Genomic DNA, 22,883 nt, shown 5'->3' with positions numbered 1-22,883 from the left:
CTGGTATTAATCATCTCATTAGCCAGTGATACCCTTCACTTAGGTTGTACTGTGCTCACTGCTCACTGGTATTATTCATCTCATTTGGCAGTGATTTCCTTCACTTAGGTTGTACTGTGCTCACTGGTATTATTCATCTCATTTGGCAGTGATACTGTGCTCACTGCTCACTGGTATTAATCATCTCATTAACCATTGATACCCTTCACTTAGGTTGTACTGCTCACTGCTATTATTTAGCTTGTTAGCCAGTGATTCGCTTCAGTTACTATTTACAGACAGTCAGACTGCCACTGCAGTTCGTTCATCACGAATCCATGATGAGTTTCTCACAGAACTCCGCTGTGAGCAGCATTCCCAACAGCAGCAACAGCCAACGCCCCACGCAAGTTATGACATCCACCCCAGTAGACAGTTGAGGAGATGATGGGGCCTGATGTGGAGGAGGAGGTTGGGCTCGAGCCAGCATCCCAAGTTTATGTTGAGGACGATGAGGGGTCTGTGTCTGGGGATGTTGGGGTGGCAGAGGTGGTGGGGCTGCCCGGGTTAAATTATGCATATAATTTTTTGGGCAGCACTATCAAACTGTGGTACTATCAGTGAGTTGCCATGGTCCTTCTGTGCTGCCGAACTGACCGTCCACTTTGTCCTCCTGACTCATTCGCTACTACACTCATTCGCTACAACACTCTGCGTTCACACTGCCCGGGTCCACTGATGCATCTAAATTTTTGTGCAGCACTATTACACTGTGCTACTACCAGTGAGTTGCCATGGTCCTTCTGTGCTGCCGCACTGACCGGCCGTTTTGTCCTCCTGATGCAGTCGCTACTAAAGTCTGCATTCACACTGACAACTCTGCTGTCATGTCGTTGCTAATCGCTGCAAAAAAACCCCCAAAAATTACAAAAACCACGACAACAGCGGTGGTTGCCTGATTCGTGGATCGAGACATCCGAGCATCACTGTGAGGGAGGAGGATTGTCTCTAAGAACAGTCTCCTTGTTCCAACACAGTGTGAAGTTAGAGGGTTGGGGTGAAGGGAGCGCCGTTGCTTATCTAAAGGGGGCTGCTCTGATAGCCCCCCCACCCATGTGGAGTGTGCCATATGAGCATCTGCAGCAGCCAGCAGTTCAAATAGGTGTAAAGCATTAAACTCAATAGAAATAATGAGAGACCTATAATTTCTTAGGGTAGAATGGTTAATTTGCATATATTCAGCAGTGGTGCTCTGGGAGACATCTCAAGCTCACTCCAACCTGAATTATCGCAAATTCTTTCTGTTTTAGGAAAGCAAACTTTTGTTTTTCTTTTTTTAAAGATTCTTTATTTTAGGAAGTTTTTATACAACATAGAAAGAACACATATCATATAAGCGCATTCCACATCCTCAATTGTGCATTAGAAAAGGAAAAAAATGTGTGCAGCCGGCAGCGACCAGAGCTGTCGGCATTAATAAACAGTTCACATCAGGATGTAGAAATAACCTAACAACGGAACAGAATTTTCTTGAAGAATGCTGCATTAAACATCGTGTACTGTAAAATAGTGTATGCAGCTGCCCCCGCATACACTACACCACTTCCCCTGTCACCTCATAAAGGCGGCAGGGATAATATGGTAAGGGGCCCGGGGCCCATAGGGAACATACACCCAGAACCCTCACCAGATATAATATAATCCAAATTAAACATTAGGCATTGTATCTAGAGAGAATGGCATTCTTCAGAACCCAGTAGTCTTAAGACAGACAGAGGACAAACATATAGACAATAAACAAAAAGGAAGGAGGGGGGGGGGCATCTCAGCGACTGCTAGGCATAAGTACATGACAGGAGCCCCTCTCCCACAATTTAGCAGAAGAGGTGTCTCCTGTATATCTCTTTTCAACACGCCAGGAGCCCCAGCCCCCAGTCCAAGCAAGTCAGCCCATCAAGTTCTTATACTTATCCGACTCTTCAAATTCGGACCATGGTGCCCAAGTCCTGCTAAATTGTTCCTCTCTTTTATGAATAGTCATGGTGATATTTTCCATCTGTCTAATAGATTGGACTTCTTGGAGCCACTCGCCCACTGAAGGAGGCTGTAGCTTTTTCCAGTGGCGAGCGATCAGGAGTCTAGCAGCATTGATAAGGTGTTTTGATAAGGACTTCTTATACTTTCCGAGACGCCATGGTGTATTATGGAGCAGATAATACGTTGGCTCATCTGTAGAGGCTACCCCCGTGACATCTGAGATGATATCTCGGACAGAGTGCCAGTAGAAGTCTAATTGAGGACACTCCTAGAAGATATGGAGAAAGGTGCCTCTGTGAGCCTGGCATCTCCAGCATACATCAATAGCGCCCGGAAACATCTTAGAAAGCTTAATTGGTGTATAGTACCATTGTATTAAAAATGTATACCCAGATTCCTGGATTCATGCTGAAACAGAGGACTTATGGGCCAAAGCTACTATTTTTTGCCACTGCGTGTTATTAAAAGGTTGCCCCATCGTGGATTCCCACCTGAGGCGGATATCATTGGTGGCATCACTATCTGTCACTAGCATTAAATATACCTGAGAAATAGTCTGTGTAGAATAGCCATCTGCTGAGCAAAGAGATTCAAAAGGTGAGAAGTCTCGGGCAAAATCTGATCTATTGCCAAGGCTAAGTAAAAAGTGTTTAAACTGTATGTAAGACCAATCATCTGCTCTAGGTAATTGGAGAATAGTTCTAATTGACTGGATACTTCGCCATTCCTTGTTTTCTATTAAGTGATGGGCTCTCACTATTCTAGTTCCTCGCCAGTGTTTATATGCTGAACTGTAAGTTCCCGGGGGGAATTTAGGATTGTCCAATAATGGGACCATGGGGGTTGGCCATGGGCTAATGGTCTGGCGTTTGTGAAATTTACACAATATCCGTAGTGTATTTGATATGAGAGTGTGATTAATATTACGAATATCTAGTTTAGTTGTGGTCCAGGGTAGATGCGTCAAATGAGGTGTTGACATGTCTTTCTCCATTTTAACCCACTGCTTGTGTTGCTCATGTCTATTCCAGTCTACTATATAGGCGTGATATAGCTGAAGGTCGGGGACAGCCATACCTCCCTCTGACTTGGGTTGGATAGAGATTGAGTAACGAAGTCTCGGAGGCTTACCCTTCCAGATGAATTTGTTGAATCCTTTACGAATATTACAAAAAAAGGAATAAGGCACCATGACCGGTAGGGTCTGAAATATATATAGGAAGCGGGGGAGGAGATTCATTTTTATGATATTTACCCTTCCAAACCAAGAGAACCTGGCAACATCCCATCTTTGAAGGCCCGCCGAACCTTAGTTAAAAGAGGGGCGTAGTTTAGCTGGAAGATATCCGCTAAATTACTAGGGATTTTTGTGCCCAAGTACGATAAGGATCGGGAAGACCATTTGAATGGAAAATTAGATTCTAGGTTATGTTTAGTGGTCGGTTCTAAATTGATATTTAGGGCCTCACATTTGTCGTAATTGACTTTAAAATTAGATAATTGCCCAAAGATGGAAAATTCTCGTAGGAGGTTAGGTAAAGAGATATGGGGATGGGTGATATAAAAAAGCAAGTCATCCGCATATGCGGCTATTTTATGCTCAGTGGATGTTATCTGGAGTCCTCTAATATCAGGGTTGGCCCGAATAGTGCGCAACAATGGCTCAATTGTCAAAGCAAATATAAAAGGGGATAGCGGGCACCCCTGGCGGGTGCCATTAGATATACTGAAGGGGTCAGAGAGTTCGCCATTGACCTTTATTCGAGCGCACGGGGATCTATACAATGCCATAATACGCGTTAGTGCATTCCGTGCCAAGCCAATATGTGACAAAGTGCCTCTCAAAAATTCCCAATGGACATGATCGAAGGCCTTCTCCGCATCTGTAGATAGCAGCATCATAGGCGAGGCCTCCGATCGTGCCCAGTGAATTGCGTTAAGTGTGCGCATGGTATTATCTCGTGCCTCGCGCGTTGGTATAAAGCCAACCTGGTCGTAATGTACCAGTTGGCTAATGGAGGGGGATAGCCTATTTGCGATAATTTTCGCGTACAGTTTTAAGTCCAAGTTTAGAAGGGATATTGGGCGATAGCTAGGGCAAACCGTTGGGTCTTTGCCCTGTTTGTGGATAACCGTGATGTGGGATGTTACCATGTCTGCCGGAAAGAAGGATGGGTTATCAATATCTGAGATTGAATTAAGAGCATTAAGGAGGTAAGGATGTAATGACTCAAAAAGTTGGGAATAGTAGTCTCGCGAGAACCCATCCGGGCCTGGTGCCTTACCCGTAGGTGTTTGGGCTAGAGCAACCTTAAGCTCCGCGAGAGTAAGTGGGGCCTCCAGGTCCTCTATCTCTATTTCAGTCAGTCTGGGCATTCCTGAAGCCTCAAGATATCTCCGGATTCTATCTGTTAATGCCAACTTAGCCTCCTCAGAGGTATCTTGAGGTAGATTATACAGGGTATCATAAAATACCCTGAAAGTCTTGGCTATAGAGGAAGTCCTGTGATGTTTCTTAGAGCTGGGGTCATTAATGAAAGGGACATAATTCGCTGTATGCTGCACCCGAAGCGCCCTAGCCAGCAAACGGCTGCACTTGTTTCCAAATTCGTAATACTGTTGCTTGCAGCGTGTAGCCGCATATCGGGCTTTAAAAAACAAGAGTTTTTTTGAGTTTCTCTCTTTCGGCTGTGAGTGCGCTCAGGTCAGCATTAGACAGCGAGTTCCTATGAAGGAGCTCCAAGCGGCGAATCTCCTGGAGGGAGCCCTCAATAGCCTGATTTCGCTCCTTCTTCAACCTGCTGCCCTCCTGGATAAATATGCCACGGATCACACATTTGTGAGCAGCCCATACAGTTAACGGGGAGACATCCTCAGTCACATTCGTCGCAAAATAGGATTCAAGTGCCCTTACAATTTTTGCCCTCACCTCACTATTTTTTAGAAGGGAGATATTAAGTCGCCATGAAGAGGGTCCCAATCTTTTTTCTAAGATAGTGAAGGATGCCAGCACCGGGGAGTGATCCGAAGTAGTGCCGTCCATGATATGGGTATCAGTGACAACTGGGAGTATGTTATGCGAGGCAAAGATGTAGTCGATGCGTGTGTAGGTCTTATGAGGATGTGAGAAAAAGGTAAATTCTTTATCAGAGGGATGTGCTATACGCCATACGTCCACCAGTTGACGGGATTGGAGGGCAAGTGCACACTTGCGGATCACTCTGTATGGTGTAGCTGACCTACCGGAGGACGTGTCCAAGGCAGGATCTAAAGCTACATTCAGATCGCCCCCCAAGATCAGGCTGCCCTCTGCAAAAGCATCAAGTTCCTCCAAGAATGTGTTAAGGAAGGAATGTTGACTAATGTTCGGGGCGTAGAATGATCCAAAAGTAACTGATTGATCATTAATGATCCCTTTGACCATTACGAACCTCCCCTCTGGGTCCACATGGGACTGGATCTGGGTAATGCCCACGTGTTTGGAAAATAGGATAACTACACCCTTAGTCTTTGCGTCAGGAGACGAGCTATAAAAGGCTAATGGGTAATGTTTGCTACTTAATTTGGGATGGTCCTTTCCTTTGAAATGAGTCTCTTGGATAAAGGCCACTTGGACTTTAGAGCGATGTAGCTCTGTTAAAAGAGCCGATCTCTTTTCAGGGATGTTTAGGCCCCTGGCGTTAAACGTTTGCACTTTAAGTGATGCCATGTTCCGAGTTAGAGAGTCTAAGAAATAGCAGCCGCTGAATTACCACATCCCATCCCAACCGAACAACACATAAGGATAGAAGAAGACATAGACAATGACATAAAAACACAAACAGGAATACACGTTCCCAGTTGCATGGTGAAGGGAGAAAAAAACTCCCCCACCATGTCACCCAATTCTGTTCAGGACTCTCCGTCCAGCTGGACGATAGAGGTATTATTGCCCTGTCCAGATTGAGGAAGGAGGCAGAACCAACAGTCCCACGTGAGTACGGCCCGCCCCTCCCTCCACACGACACATCTCAAACTAATCTGAAAAACAGAACCCCTTCCTTAGGTAAATTCGAGCATAGTAGATCCTGGCTCTCCCCTCAGAGCCTCTATCCCCCCCCCCCCCAAAAGCAGCAACCCCCCCGCACCACCAATGACGCATGTTAAAAGGTTAATCAAATACCACCAACTATACGTAAGGGAATAACATAACCCCCTGGTTTCTCTACATGCAAAATTCACCCAGACATCCTATCCATTACATAATTTCTATGTTCTATGTGCACCATATCCCCCTTCATAATGACAGTCTCATTATCTCTCACTGTGTATTGTCATAACTTAATGTTCTCTTAGATGGCATTGCTCCAGCTATAAACCTGTATTAAATAGGCATCATATCAGTTTTACAAACAGATCTCAGAACACATAATATAATGCTCACGGACAAGCTGAATATTTGGACTGATCTGGGTATAGATCTTAATAAAGTTGTGCAGTGAGAGTATGAGTTTAATAGTTATAAGGACACGGGCCAGTCTTAGACAGGATCCGGGGGCAATATAAAAAGCCATAGGGTTATCAGAGATGTAAGCGGGATATATATGCGGGGTAAGGAAAAAGGAAAAAAGACAAAACCAACGGGGAGGGGGGGGGGGGGGGGGGGGGGCGGGCAAGTCGTCCCCCAATAAGGGAGAAGCTGTAGGTACCTGTATCAGGGAGAAAAAGGATCCAACGATCTCAATTAAACGTAAGGTCAAACAGGATCCCACTGGCGAACTCAGGGGGCTATTCCGGGTGTCTGGAACCTCCCCCCTGCACTGAGCTGTGTATTCAGCCAGGGAAGCCCGCATAATATAAACAGCCTCATTCTCCCTCCCTTCTTACTTCTGGTGCCTCCCTCCAGCTATTAGAATGAGAGAGGCAGCCGAGCTTCCCTCACAACCCTCACAAGAAGATGCAGCCTGCAGTGAGAGAATGTTGATTATGGAGTCCTGGACTCTCCACAGCACAGAAGTGTCAGACATGATGAAATTAGAGTGCAGGCAAGCTGGTAAATATGCACAGCATGATGCAGAGCTTTCCTGGACGCAGGGTCTGTGGGCAAACATCTGTCTGGTCTCTCCCCATTGTTATAATGACTGCATGTGTGGATAACAAGCTGAAAAGTTTTTGACAGTCCCTAGACTCCAGGAGGGCTTCTTTCTGACTTGTGTGAGAGACTGACAGGGACAGGAGTCCGATTACAGGCAAGTAGCCTGTGTGATGTGGGACTTCAATACAGATAAGTTCTCTGCTCCATCTCAGGCAATTCTCAATTTCTCCACTCCTCTCTCTGGGCTAGTGCAACGCCAAAATGACAATAGCAATCGCTAGCAATTTGTGAGTGTGATTTTGTGAAGTGATTTTCAGAGTGATTTTTGAATGAATTGCTCAAAAACATGCTACATGCAGTATACCTGCGATTTTGAAAAAATCACAACGCTGCTGTGGGAACACCCACATAGGGTAACATTAGCCAAGCGCTTTTCAAATCACTGTTGATTTGAAAAACGCTCAGAAGCACTCTTGGTGTGCACCAGCCCTCCCTCATTCACCTTTGTTTCCCTCTTCCCCTAGAGCTGACTGTGTGTTCTTGTCTTACAGGAAAGCTAAATAAAAGTGCAATCCTGGTGAGGCAAATTATTATTATTTAGTATTTATGTAGCGCCGACATCTTCCGCAGATGCATATATCCCTGCATCATATGGGTATCGCTTGCGCTATGTGAAACTATGTAGCATATTCCACTGAATTGTCCAAACTAAGTCTATCTCCTGTTCCTCTCTTGGGGAGTTGTTCCAGCGCTGTACCCCGTTCACATTTGCTGCTACCAGAAGCCCTCAGAAACACTCGTGTCCTTGAGTACTTCCAAAGATAGGCAGCTCCGTAATACGCCAGCGCACTTTTGTGCATGGGCAGTATGGAGCCACCTGTATTTGGAAGCACTCGGGACATACGTGCTTCTGGACCTTTCAGGAACCCCCCCCTTAAAAATCCTGCGTTTGCCCCTGGATCCGGGGTCTCCAATTGTTGCGGAAGATCTTGCATTCCTCTTTGGCGTTTCGAGCGCTGGGGCTTAGAGAAATCCAGAGAGTCAGGATCCCACTCTGGTACCTTCACCACCTGCATATCCAGGGCTTTGAAGAAGTCAGGGAGTTCCTTCGGGTGCCTTAAGGTATAGGAGCTATTTCCTCTTCGTGCGTAGAGATAGAAGGGGAATCCCCTGCTGCAATAGAGCTGTTATAAGTGGCTTGAGAGCCCTTCTCTGGGCCAGGGTGGATGGTGCTAAATCCTGATAAAGTGATATGGAGGCTCCATCAAAGTCTATGGTTCCAGTATCTCGTGCAGCTGCCATGATAAGTTCCTTTGTGCCAAAGTCGTGCACTCTACAAATTACATCCCTAGGTGGTTCTGAACCTTTAGGTATCGGACGGAGTGCCCGGTGCGCTCGGTCTAGCTTTAGAGGATGGTCTGCTGATCTGTGGAGTAGGTCATTGAAGATGCCCTTGAGAGTAGGTTGGAGATTTTCCTCTCTTGTAGCCTCAGGAAGACCCCGCACGCGGATGTTATTCCGGCGGTTCCTATTCTGCAGATCCTCTATCTGCGACCTCATATACGTGTTCACAAGCTGTTGCTGGTCGCTCTTCTCTTTCAGGGTTTTTATTTCTGTCTGCAAATCCTTTACCTCCGTTTCCAGGGTTGTGATGCGCTGTGCAGAGGAGGCAATGTCCGCTCTTACTGCTGCAAACTCCGACCTCGTGGAGCTTAATATGTGCTCCGTCTGGCACTGCATATCTAGCTTGGTAGGCATCCCTCTAAGGAAGGCCCATAGATCATCTATTGTTGAAGAGGATTCCGTAGCATCAGGGACATCGGCCCCAGAGTCCCCGGGAGGCGGGGCGGCAGCCATCTTGGAGGTCACACTTCTTGTTGCTTGGGGGACAAAAAAAGTCTTCTAAACTCGTGCCTTGTGTCGCAGCATCGTTTTTTTTTTGTTGCCTTTCGTCCTCCTCTGCCTGCCATACCATATAGATATCTTTTTGTGCAGAATCTTGGGGTTATATCGCCTTAATCTGTGTCATGTGGCCGGGAGCTCTAAGGGCAAGCTTCTTCACGCGGCCATGCTACGCTCCGCCCAGTAGCGTCCCTACCATAGGGCGGCAGGGGGCGCCCCGCACCGGGTGTCGGGCGCCCCAGGGGGTGTCATCAAGGCCTCCCACAGAGGCCTGTGCAGGACAGGAGGGGGAAGCAGCACGGAAAGGAGGGGTGGCGGGGAAAGCGGTGGGGAGGGGGGCCGGACCCCCCACCTCCCTCACCTGGGTCCCCTCCTTCTGGCGCTTCCCCCTCCTAATTAGTAGCAGCGGCGGGCAGCAGCGGGCAAGAGGACTTATTCACCTCCTTCCTGCGTTCCAGGCGATGGCAAATAGCGTCATCGTCCCGTGACGCTGGTCTCCGCCTTCTCCACCGCTCACTGTGCTTCCTGATTGGCGGAAGCACAGTGAGCAACAGAGAAGTCGGAGACCAGCGTCGCGTGAGGATTACGCTATGCGCCGCCGCCATCGCCAGGAGCAGGTGAGTGAGTCTTCTTCGCCGCTCCTGCCCGCTGCTGCTAATTAGGAGGGGGAAGCGCCAGAAGGAGGGGACCCAGGTCAGGGAGGTGGGGGGTCCGGCCCCCCTCCCCGCCACCCCTCCTTCTAGGCTTTCCTCACACTGGGGGCAACTAAACTAGCTATACTGGGGGCAACTATACTGGGGGCAATTATACTAGCTATTCTGGGGGCAATTATACTAGCTATTCTGGGGGCAATTATACTAGCTATTCTGAGGGCAACTGTACTGGCTATACTGGGGGCAACTAAACTAGCTATACTGGGGGCAGCTAAACTAGCTATACTGGGGGCAGCTATACTGGGGGGCAGCTATACTAGCTATACTGGGGGGCAGCTATACTAGCTATACTGGGGGCAGCTATACTAGCTATACTGGGGGCAGCTATACTAGCTATAATAGCTATACTGGGGGCAGCTATACTAGCTATACTGGGGGCAGCTATACTGGGGGCAACTATACTAGCTATACTGGGGGCAGCTATACTAGCTATACTGGGGGGCAGCTATACTAGCTATACTGGGGGCAGCTATACTAGCTATACTGGGGGCAGCTATACTAGCTATACTGGGGGCAGCTATACTAGCTATACTGGGGGCAGCTATACTAGCTATACTGGGGGCAGCTATACTGGGGGCAGCTATACTAGCTATACTGGGGGCAGCTATACTGGGGGCAGCTATACTAGCTATACTGGGGGCAGCTATACTAGCTATACTGGGGGCAGCTATACTGGGGGCAACTATACTAGCTATACTGGAGGTAACTATACTAGCTATACTGGGGGCAACTAAACTAGCTATACTGGGGGCAGCTATACTAGCTATACTGGGGGCAGCTATACTAGCTATACTGGGGGCAGCTATACTAGCTATACTGGGGGCAGCTATACTAGCTATACTGGGGGCAGCTATACTAGCTATACTGGGGGCAGCTATACTGGGGGCAGCTATACTAGCTATACTGGGGGCAGCTATACTGGGGGCAGCTATACTAGCTATACTGGGGGCAGCTATACTAGCTATACTGGGGGCAGCTATACTGGGGGCAACTATACTAGCTATACTGGAGGTAACTATACTAGCTATACTGGGGGCAACTAAACTAGCTATACTGGGGGCAGCTATACTAGCTATACTGGGGGCAGCTATACTAGCTATACTGGGGGCAGCTATACTAGCTATACAGGGGGCAAATATACTAGCTATACTGGGGCAGCTATACTAGCTATACTGGGGGCAGCTATACTGGGGGCAGCTATACTAGCTATACTGGGGGCAGCTATACTGGGGGCAGCTATACTAGCTATACTGGGGGCAGCTATACTGGGGGCAACTATACTAGCTATACTGGGGGCAACTAAACTAGCTATACTGGGGGCAGCTATACTAGCTATACTGGGGGCAGCTATACTAGCTATACTGGGGGCAGCTATACTAGCTATACAGGGGGCAAATATACTAGCTATACAGGGGGCAAATATACTAGCTATACTGGGGGCAGCTATACTAGCTATACTGGGGCAGCTATACTAGCTATACTGGGGCAGCTATACTAGCTATACTGAGGGCAGCTATACTAGCTTTACTGGGGGCAGCTATACTGGGGGCAACTAAACTAGCTATACTGGAGGCAACTAAACTAGCTATACTGGGGGCAGCTATACTAGCTATACTGGGGGCAGCTATACTAGCGCAAATATGGAGCTGGGAAAAAAGGGAGAAAGGCCGCTAGTGGACAAAAAGGGCGCCGCCATTCACTCCCATAATAAATAACGTTTAATGGGCGCCGAGCAGGAAAAAAGGGCGCCGGAGCTAAATAAAGTTTACAAACGGCGCCCGGAGCTAAATAAAGTTTACAAACGGCTCCCGGAGCTGTTTAATGATTTATAACTGAGCTTGTGTTGATTTACGTTTATAAAATGCACCCGTGCCGAATAACGTTTATGAAAATACTAAATATATTTATCTAATTTAAATAATTAAAACATTATTTAAAGTTTTATCCCTTACTGTTTTTAAAACATTATTCACAAAATAAAGCAATCAGTACGTAATGTAAATTGCAATATATTTTTTTATTTAAAGTTTTATCCCTTACTGTTTTTAAAACATTATTCACAAAATAAAGCGATCAGTACGTAATGTAAATTGGAATATATTTTTTGGAGTCACAATTTGTAAAACATTATTATCCACATAATAAAGGGGGGTCTTAGGTTTAGGCACCACCAGGGGGGGTCTTAGGTTTAGGCACCAACATGAGGGTCTTAGGTTTAGGCACCAACAGGGGGGTCTTAGGTTTAGTCACCAACAGGGGGGTCTTAGGTTTAGGCACCAACAGGGGGGTCTTAGGTTTAGGCACCACCAGGGGGGTCTTAGGTTTAGGCACCACCAGGGGGGTCTTAGGTTTAGGCACCAACAGGGGGGTCTTAGGTTTAGGCACCAACAGGGGGGTCTTAGGTTTAGGCACCAACAGGGGGGTCTAGGGGTTAGGGGTAGGTACAGGGAGGGTTACTTAGGCACCAACAGGGGGGGTCTTAGGTTTAGGCACCAACAGGGGGGTCTTAGGTTTAGGCACCACCAGGGGGGTCTTAGGTTTAGGCACCACCAGGGGGGTCTTAGGTTTAGGCACCAACAGGGGGGTCTTGGGTTTAGGCACCACCAGGGGGGTCTTAGGTTTAGGCACCAACAGGGGGGTCTTAGGTTTAGGCACCAACAGGGGGGTCTAGGGGTTAGGGGTAGGTACAGGGAGGGTTACTTAGGCACCAACAGGGGGGGGTCTTAGGTTTAGGCACCAACAGGGGGGTCTTAGGTTTAGGCACCAACAGGGGGGTCTAGGGGTTAGGGATAGGTACAGGGAGGGTTCTGTGTAAGAGTAGGCTTAGGTATAGTTTTAGTCAAATTTTAGTAATAATTACTAATGTTTTACAACACTTATTACGAACGTACTTATATTTATATCATCGTTATAAAGAATATTTTCAGATTTTATTATAAGAACAAACCATAAATGAAGGTTATTCACAATAATATACAATTATAACAATTAAACATATATTATTGTTTTTTTAATAAACGTAATTATAAGTTTAACTTTAGAACTAGGGAAGATTAACGTTTTCACAATTTCCGATTTTATAAACATTATTTAATGATTTATAGTTTTGTTAAACTTTATTTGTAAACGAAATATAGCACACTATTTTTATAAACCCTATTAATGATTAATTATTATTTAGAGTTTACACCCCGCGCCCTTTTTGTCCAGGCGCCCTTTTTGTACGTACGCCGCAAATATACTAGCTACACTGGGGCAGGGCCGGCCCGCTCATGAGGCGGGGTGAAACATTTGCCTCAGGCGGCAAACTTCAAAGGGCGGCACCCGCCCGGGGGGGACGGCCGCCGAGCAGGAGGGGTAGCGGGCAGGTCGGGGGTATTGTGCCTAGCGGTGGGGAGGGGGGTCGGACCCCCCCCTCCCTCGCCTGGGTCCCCCGATCTGCGCTCCCCTCCAGCCTGTAATTAGTAAGCTGCTGCCAGAAGAGGCACGGGCGGGGAGGACTCACCTTTTCCGCGTTCCAGCGAGCGCTCCACTGACGTCACTTCCTGCATCGCCGCCCACTGTATTGTAAGTGGACGGCGATGCAGGAGGTGACGTCAATGGAGCGCACGATGGAACGCGGAAAAGGTGAGTCCTCCCCGCCCGTGCCTCTTACGATCTGGCAGACGGGGGGGGGGGGGGGGGGTGGCGGCAGCAGCTCTGCCAAATTTGCCTCAGGCGGCAAAAAGTGACGGGCCGGCCCTGCACTGGGGGCAAATATACTAGCTACACTGGAGGCAACTAAACTAGCTATACTGGGGGCAACTAAACTAGCTATACTGGGGGCAACTAAACTAGCTATACTGGGGGCAACTATACTAGCTTCACTGGGGACAGCTATACTGGGGGAAACTGTACTAGCTCCACTGGGGGCAGCTATACTGGGGGAAACTGTACTAGCTAATACTTTAAAATACAGTTAGCTCCGTCCTCATCTGGTCATGACCACACCCATTTTTTTGCTGCGAAGCATGCCGCAGGTTGTGGCCACGCCCATTTTTAAGGGGGGGGGGTGTCTTTTAATACCCAGCACCGGGTGCCAAATGCCCTAGGTACGCCACTGGCTCTGCCCCCCTTTTGTTTTTCTTAACATCTTAGTAAGGGGTCTTTTAGGACCATTGTAGTCCCTTACACACTCCAATGAGTTCTGGGTCACCATGAGCATGCTGGTTAGTCTGTACCTCTATAATTTCATGAAGGCTGCATTTTTTTAAATATAAGATGTACCGTAAATTATGAACAGATATGTTTACGGAGCGCTGAAGAAGTTTTTTAGTCAGTTGTTTCAGTAATTTCACTGTCTGCAGGTGTATACAGTATACACAGTATGAGTCAATGAGAGGGTACAGATGCCCGGCAATCAGATATAGTAACTAGCATTTTCAGAATTTGGTCAGTATTCAGTAACACTAGTCCACCTTTTTCCATCAGTAATAAAAATTACCTGATGCCGTTCCTTTTGACATTCGTGTAACTCTCTACAATCTCTACATTAATCAAGACTCTAAAATTGCACAAAAATATTTTATTTCCCAGAAAAGAAAAAGCTAAAGGACACAGATTGCCCGCTGTGGGAAAGACTTTTACAAGGCCCTTCAAGGAGCATAGCAAGGATGTTCCTCATGGACAGAGAAGCAGAAGAAATTACCGGCGATGTAAGTACTTCCAGCTCAGATTTGTGTAGTAGCTAACAATGTAAAGATTTCACATGCATTTTTTTTACTTTATCTTTAGTTTTTTTAAATATTCTTAAAGGACCACTCCTGCGAATCATTTCATTTTTAATAACCTCACAGTACATACATCAAGTATACAAAAGCCTTACTGTGTCATTTTTTTATTTTCTGACATGGCCCTTTTATTTGCCATATATCACTGTCGCTTCCCTCCGTCAGTCTCTGCAGTAGCGCTGACGGACTTTTTTAACTGTAAAGCCAAAGCAGGGGGAGCCTTGTCAGGTGTTAGGGGAAAAAACAGATAAAACAAATGGTTTAGCCCTGCTCTGCTTAACTGTCCAAACTGTATAGTAAAAACTCACGTGCTGCCAGTCTTCCCATCACGAGCCAATCACATCTAAAGAACCCCCGCACGCAGGCATTGAAGGAGGCAGCTGTCAGCGCAGAATCTGCTGCGCAATGAGCTGCTCTCCCTCTCCAGTAGAGATGCGAAGTTCGGATCTTTTCAATGATCCGGATGATTCAAATCGGATCATTGAAAAGATACGGATCTTTGATCCGAATCTCGGATGATTTTACTATGGAAGCATTCGGGGGTGAAATGACTAGCAGGACAGGAGAAGGGGAGGGGGGTGGACACACAGAGAAGGGGAGAAGATGGACAGAGGGCAGGGAGTGGACAGAGAAGGGAGGAGGGACGAGCAGAGATGTTTGTTTGCACGCAATACCCACATGCTGCAATCATATGCTTTACATATATTTCACCTATATGCTCATCTGTGTACTTTGAATGCAAACGTCGCACAGTGAAAGAAAGCATTCCCCAAAGCTTTCCCAGAAGATAAGTGCAGCTGTATAGAGCAGTGCAGGAGGATCATATTGCCCGGCAATCACAGTGCCTGCAAAGTTACTGAGCTGTGCTGAGCCAAAAGTGTTCTGTAGTTGTGCACAGTGAACAAATTGGAAAGACAGCCTATAATCAGCAGCACGTTATAGCCAGTATGTGTGCTCTACACATATCTGGCAGTGGCACCCATGTCCCCTCTCTCTCATCTACCTGTCCCTGGCTCCCCTCCAACAGAGCGATCCATCTCTGCTCTGCTTCCAGGACCCCGCTGCCCGCTGAGAGGGGGGGGGGGTGTCGCTCCTGGCCCCGCCCCTTTTGCGATCCGAATCTCTCATTTTGATGATTCGGATGATTCGACTCATAAAAGAGATTCGGATCAAAGATCCGAATCTTTCATGATCCGGACAACACTACTCTCCAGCCATACGAGTCTGTCTGTCAGAAAAAAAAACAGTGATGGGCTGTGTGTATTGAGCCGCTCTGGCTTCAGTCACCTGGGCTCTGCCTCTCATGACGTACTTGACCAATTAGCCACTCCCCCCTCCATTCACAGAGCGGCTCATTACCCGGATCATTACACACAGCCCATCACTGTTTTTTTTTCTGACAGACAGACTGGTATGGCTGGAGAGGGAGAGCAGCTCATTGCGCAGCAGATTCTGCATTGACAGCTGCCTCCCTCAATGCCTGCGTGCGGGGGTCCTTTAGATGTGATTGGCTCGTGATGGGAAGACTGGCAGCGCGTGAGTTTTTACTATACAGTTTGGACAGTTAGGCAGAGCAGGGCTAAATCATTTGTTTTATCTGTTTTTTCCCCTAACACCTGACAAGGCTCCCCCTGCTTTGGCTTTACAGTTAAAAAAGTCCGTCAGCGCTACTGCAGAGACTGACGGAGGGAAGCTACAGTGATATATGGCAAATAAAAGGGCCAAGTCAGAAAATAAAAAAATGACACAGTAAGGCTTTTGTATACTTCATTTATCTACTGCGAGGTTATTAAAAATGAAATGATTTGCGGGAGTGGTCCTTTAATGGAACAAAAGAAAAATAGACAATAGCATTAGCAGTCTCAATACAGTATATACTAATAGTATATGCCAGTGTACATAATCATTGATTATGAACATGAAGGAAATTGATTAATTGCAATTTGCATTGTAAAATACTCACTTATCTGGTAAGCAATGCAAAAGGTAAACATAATTAATGAAGTGCTTTTGTCTGCAATAGGTGAAATAATAGCGACTGTAACAATCAGAATACAGTCAAGGAATATAAGGATCCTACCTAATAAAAGCCCAGGAATCTGTGTCCGTGGGTTGCATCCCTGGCAGGCACCAAGTGCACAGGCACAGAGTCATGGCTGTTGCCATGTGTGCTGGCGCCAGACAGATGTGGGTGCGACCGTGCTTGCTATCTGTCAATCTAATAATAATAATGGCAGTATTTGTATAGCGCCTTTCTCCTGTCGGACTCAAAGCGCTTGCGAGGCAGCCACTAGAGCGCACTCAGTAGGCAGTAGCAGTGTTAGGGAGTCTTGCCCAAGAAACTCCTTACTGAAATAGGTGCTGGCTTACTGAACAGGCAGAGCCGAGATTTGAACCCAGGTCTCCTGTGTCAGAGGCAGAGCCCTTAACCATTACACTATCCAGCCACTGCATCTAGCGCCTGTTTTTTCAAATAAGGACACTGGTTGACATAATGTAAATGTAAAATCAGCCTGTTAAGCACCCAAGCCACAAAATGAGTAAAATAGTACAGAAGGCATGAGACTCAAAAAATATTTGTTACATTTTGTCTTTATTTTTGCCAGGTAGCACAATACATAAAATTCAGTCTTCCACTGTTAGAAAATATTCTACAGCAGCTAAATGAGGAGGAAGAAAGGGAAATTCAGAAAACTATGGATAAGTAAGTATCAGTGTTTTTCCTGATATAATCTATCTATCTATCTATCTATCTATCTATCTATCTATCTATCTATCTATCTATCTATCATCCAATGCCCTCTCTCAGAAAACTGTAAACATTACTGTTGCTATTTCTATCCTGCATTAGAGTGCCACCAATTTTTTTCCTTTACAGATACAAAATTGGTATAGTGCTGGATAGTCTCTTATGAGGTCTATACAAAATAGTCCAAAATTATAACAAGCACCTTCTAATCATTAGTGTCTAACTTCTATTATTGCCTAGAGGATATCTTCATCTACTGATGCCCCTATTCCAATTCATCAAGCCCATCCCCAATGTGTAACATGTCTTGTTTCACCTCCTTCATATCCATTGTATAGGGTTTTTCAGTCCTGGTCACCAGTGCCTCAGGTCAGGCATAGCTACAAGAAATACAGTGAAATTACAATCTTGCTTCCCATTAGATGAATCCAACGATTGTGCCTAGAAGATTGATGGAGGGGATGGTATTTGTGCAGAACTGCTAGCATGGTTAATGGCGCCATCTGTTCTGTGGCCATATTGTGGCATCTCATGAAGGTGCACTTGAAGGAGGTGATGTTACCATCTCCACCTCCTTCTCTCTTCTCTTTCCTTGTCACTTTTGCTAATATTCCATCCACCAAGTCAGCCAAGCCACAGCAGTGTTAAAGTGGATCTGAGATAAACCTTTACTCATTGCGTAATTGTGTTCCTTTCATATAGTTTATAGGGCATTCCTCAAGCCAAATACTTTTTTGTTTTGTTTTAATACTCTAACTCCCTATAAACTAAACAAGCCTCGCCCGCAGCTTCAGAGTGCCTTGGCATTTTCAGACTCATGTACCAAGGGCTTATGGGAGCTCAGTCTGGGCAGGAGAAGGAGGAGGTTACTATTACTAGCCAGATATTTCAGAGGCAGAGGGGAGGAGGGAGGAGAAGGAGGGGAGGCTGAGGGCTGAGATGCTATCAGCTTGCCTGTGTAATGTGACATACAGAAAATGGCTGCGTTCATTGTATCACAGGAATAAATAATCATAAACTGTTGAAGCTGTTTGCAGCTAGATTTGCTGTGAAACTATCTAAACTTTAGATAAGATATACAGACAAGTAACTTGCTATAGTTAGTTTTTCAACTCGGATCCGCTTTAAATGCATGATTGTTGTTAACCTGCCTCAGTGCTTCCTCAGCCACACCTAGCTCCCAACCCAGGCTGCACTCTCTTACTGCAGCTGGGCTTTAAACATAGTAATAAAGGCAATATTATATTCACAGATTTATGTAACTTTTAAAAATACAGTAATGTTCATTTTATTTATTTATATAAGTATTTATGTAGCACCGACATATTACGCAGCACTGTACATAGTATATTGTCTTGTCACTAACTGTCCCTCTGAGGGGCTCACAATCTAGTCCCAACTCCCAACCATAATCACATGTCTATGTACATAGCCGGCCATAGACCTGAGCGACCAGAGTGGTCGCTCAAGGCGCCGGCTTCCAAGGGGGCGCCTATAGCTGTTTACCTATACTGAGGCGACCTACACCTGATTTCCTATACTGGAGGCACCTATAGATGGCTACCTATACTGGAGGCACTTACGCCTGGCTACCTATGGGGGTTGGAGACCTTCAACTGACTTCCTATACTGGGGGCACCTATGCTTGGGAACCTATATTGAGGGCACCTACACATGAGATCCTATACTGGGGGAACCTATACTGGCTACCTACCTAAACCTGGCTACCTACCTATACTGAGTCTGAGGGCTTTTTTTTGGGGGGGGGGGGCGCACTGCGGCTATAACGCGTGGTGATTGTCCGTGCTATGCTATCATTCTAAATGGGGGGGGGGGGGGGGGTTGGCTAACTGTCCCACTGATTGTTTTTACTGTTATTGTTTTTATTAATGTTCCTGAAAAGTTCTAGCCTCAATTTTTAAGTACAGTATATTCAGGTATATTTTTTCTATTATACATATGTGATGTGTCACGGAGATCTGAGCATTTGGCGTGATGTGTCACAACATCAAAAAGGTTGGGAACCACTGTCCTAGGATATATCTCAAGAGAAAACGTGACGTGCATATGGGCCTGAATGTGTGTGTGCGTGTGTGTGTGTGCATGTGTGTGAGTGGGTGAGTGTGTGCGTGCGCATGCGCAAAGAGGATGAAGGAGGGGCACAAAAATCAGGTTTCGCTCAGGGCGCTGTGAAACCTAAGGCCGGCCCTGTCTATGTATGTCTTTGTATATCTCTATTTTATGTGGTCAGTTGCATAACGCACAAATTAAACCGAGTGAGAACTGCAATGGACACTGAACATAGACTTTAATACAAAGGCTGCATGCAGCAAAATAGAATAACGTACATGATCTTTTACAACACAGTACTGTGAAAAGGCCCATAAGATTGTATGGGCAGCGAGTCGACATGCAGAATTATTCTGCAATGCAACTGAGCACTGTGAACTAGGCCTTGATGTCAAAATGAAACATTACAAACAAAAAAAAAACCTGCCCATTTCTTGTGTTACAGATGTAATAACTCACTCAGTATTAAATTATTTGAAAAACGCTTCCAGTCTACCCAGATCACATTTATTTTCTTTCTATTTTAGGTATATCAATGAAAGGTCTGTAGTGCTTCAGTACCTTAATATGAAAACTTCTAAGACAGAGACCACAGTCTAATTGTTTCTTGGATATCATGAAGAAATGGCCAAGTGAATTTTCCAACGCCACAGAACTTTCAGCACTGTGAAATAATAGTCCTTACAGAGACTGCATTATTTATTAGCAGAATTCCATTAAAGTGGCGCTGATCATTTCTTGAGACCATGACAAGCTGACCAGAGCCTTACAAACCTATGGCCTGATAAGACTGATTGTATGCTTCTCTATAAGTTATGCAACTCTATGGACGACTCTGCTCAGAAGATTAAAAGGAAGAAAAATACTCCTGGAAGACTTTGAACTAATTTAAAACAACATGGGCACCTCAGTCTAAACACTGTTCAACCAGAGTGATGGCTTTGTATTCACAGAGTTAAAAACGTGTTTTAGTCACTGGATTTGTTTATATTGTCCTATCTCTCTTCTATAAAGTGATTAACACATTTGTTTTTATTGTAAAAATTATCAGTTAAAGTGTTACTCCAAGACCTTAAAGAACAATGCCCATTTGCATACCTGGGGCTTCTTCCAGCCCCCTGAAGTCTTCCTGGCCCCTCACTGTTGTCCCACACTCCTCTGTTCTTCCGGTGTCACCCTCCAACACTGGATGCATGTCCTCTATTGTGCTCCTGTGGCCAGCAATAAGCAAACATTGCTACTGTGCATGCAAAGAATGCTTCTGGCTGCGGAAACGCAATAGTGAATGCAGGCGGCCAGCGCTATGCATGCGCAGGCCGGATTATGGAGGGCCGTCCAAATCGTCAGTTGGCTGGATTACGGAGGGGGACAGTGGAGAAATTGCTGAGGGAGGGATGACGGGGAGGGAGCAGGAGGACTTCAGAGGCTGGAAGAAGCCCCAGGTAAGTAAATGGGCAATTTTTTGTTTACTTTAGGATCGCTTTAAAAAATCATAAATAATCATTGTTCTAGCAAGCACCGTTTGCCCATTACATTTCAGCATAGAATATAAAATCACTCTTTGCTAATTCTTTACTGTGGCATGTAAAGTGGTAGCTACATTTTCCAAAGTCCCCAGACCTCCAGGTGAAGAACAACTGCTCCATTTAATGCATTGTCCTGGTACCGAATCCCCACGTAACTTCCCTTCTTCTGCTGTCCCTTATTTCTGTAAAACAAAATGGGACATTATGGGCATGTTATATAAAGCTTTTTCACAAATTATAAAAACATACACATAGATAAAAATGATACAACTTCCTAGCCATTTAACAATGATTCAAGCAGTCAAAATAGGATTTTTTCCTCATTAACTTATTGTAGAACTCCAGGTATTAGGAAAAAAACAACCAGTAGGGAATAAACCAAATGATTGCTTTCCCAGGAAGGTTCTCAATGTATTTGTCTTTCTTATATTATAGGCTACCTTTCGACCCATTGCCACCATGAAAGCGGTGGTTAATCCAAATGCATCTTTGAAGATGGCTGCCATGTTTTGCCCCTTCCATCAATAAGCAGTATAGGAAGTTATAGGGAGTGGCTTTAATTCATAGCACTGTCACTCACTTGTGTAAGTTAGTGGCTGTGACAGGATAGGGGGCCTTAAAAATGTTGTGACTAAAGAAAGAAGAATGCAGATCAGGCCAGATGAGAGAGGAAACCTGAGTAGCAGTTTGTACATTGAATTACCAGGGTGTAAAGAATACCGTTTCCTATAGTAATAACTATTTGATTTTAGCCACATGTAAAGTTCTGATACTGGAAATACAATTTAAGTACAGATCTGTTGTAAGGTATCCACAAATGTAGCTTTAAAGAAGAATACCCTCAAGAACTAACCTACAGTTCTCTGATTAAGGCAGTGGAATTGTGTATGTGCATTTTTATGGAAAATTGCAATTGCTGTTGGTGCCTGGATGAACCATGTTGCAGCAAAGCAAAAGTAAATGTCATGTTCTGTTGGACCCCATAGTGGATCATGGTCTACTGTGGCTCCAGTAAACCTGTTTTTTATGCATAGTCTTTGACGTTTATTTACTCCAGAATGGACAACCTTGTAAATAAAAATGTATTGTTTGATTCTGCTGTAATCCCGGCCATATATTTATTTTTACGACAACCAGCTGAGATCTTCACTTAAAATGTTTGTGTAAAAGAAGGTATTCTGTATAGTAAGATATTCTGTATAATTAAGAGTTGACTCTACAAATTATTTGAAGTTTTGTTGTTTTTTTTTCATTGTGGCAACTTTAAAAGTTGGGCAATAGAAGTAATTGGCTTTTGGACCTTTAGTGACTCAAAGAGGCAGGAGCTGACTTCTGTTAATACATTTTTGGATTTTTAAAAACAAGTTACAGTGCTTGTTCCGTACTAGCACACATTACTGGGATATATTACTAGAGCACATTAGTGGGGAACTAAAAAATATTGTCACACTGTAAGACTACAAGACGTGATTAATTATTGGGACAAACATTCACTAATCCTCTGCGCTCAAAACACACACTTACTACAAGCTTGAATTGTAGTAAGAATGCATAAAAATGTGTTTGTATTATAACGCAGCCGGTGAGTTGGGTGCAGGGTGAACCAAATGACGGCTCACCCTGCTGCTGCTTAAATTCCCGGTGGCGTTACATACTATTCCCCTTCCGTGTGGTAGCAACTCAGAGGGAGAAGTAATTTGCGGTCCGGTGATCGCTAGAAACCAAAATTATCCTTATGTGCCTCAACATTATAGCGTTCCTGCTGTAGCAGCATCTAGTCTTAGTGCTTGGGGCTGAGCGCTGTGCTCCGCAACCACCTGCTTCGGTAAAGACAACTAAAATGTAGACATGGAGGATTTTAGCTTGGACTGCATTGATTTTGTACTGGATTAACCAATTTACCAGAATTGAGGTCCCCTCCTTTGGATACTTCCGGATCGGATACTTCCAGCAAGGGACTGCAATAAGTGTGATAGTCTCCACAGACTTTCATTGCTTTTGTGATCCCTTGTGACAAAATAGGGCTAATGCCATGCAGGTTTACCCTGTATGTGTCAAAGGGAC

At 45.4% G+C, this 22,883-nt stretch overlaps 1 protein-coding gene across 1 annotated transcript in view; it reads left to right on the top strand.

Annotated features, from left to right (window-relative positions):
* The window catches only part of RASSF6 (Ras association domain family member 6), a 114,370-nt gene extending 92,447 nt beyond the window's left edge, over positions 1 to 21,923 (top strand). Inside the window, exons 9-11 of the mRNA XM_068233439.1 lie at positions 14,281 to 14,399; positions 17,081 to 17,178; positions 19,821 to 21,923. Coding sequence (XP_068089540.1) covers positions 14,281 to 14,399; positions 17,081 to 17,178; positions 19,821 to 19,893 — 290 coding nt within the window. The 3' untranslated portion in view covers positions 19,894 to 21,923. The remainder of the gene's footprint in view (positions 1 to 14,280; positions 14,400 to 17,080; positions 17,179 to 19,820) is intronic.
* Positions 21,924 to 22,883: the final 960 nt, after the last annotated feature.

Source organism: Hyperolius riggenbachi, chromosome 1 (genome assembly GCF_040937935.1).
Source record: "Hyperolius riggenbachi isolate aHypRig1 chromosome 1, aHypRig1.pri, whole genome shotgun sequence".
NCBI classification, from domain to species: Eukaryota; Metazoa; Chordata; class Amphibia; order Anura; family Hyperoliidae; genus Hyperolius; species Hyperolius riggenbachi.
The sequence above is the reverse complement of the archived record's forward strand: the minus strand, read 5'-3'. Positions and strand labels throughout refer to the sequence as shown.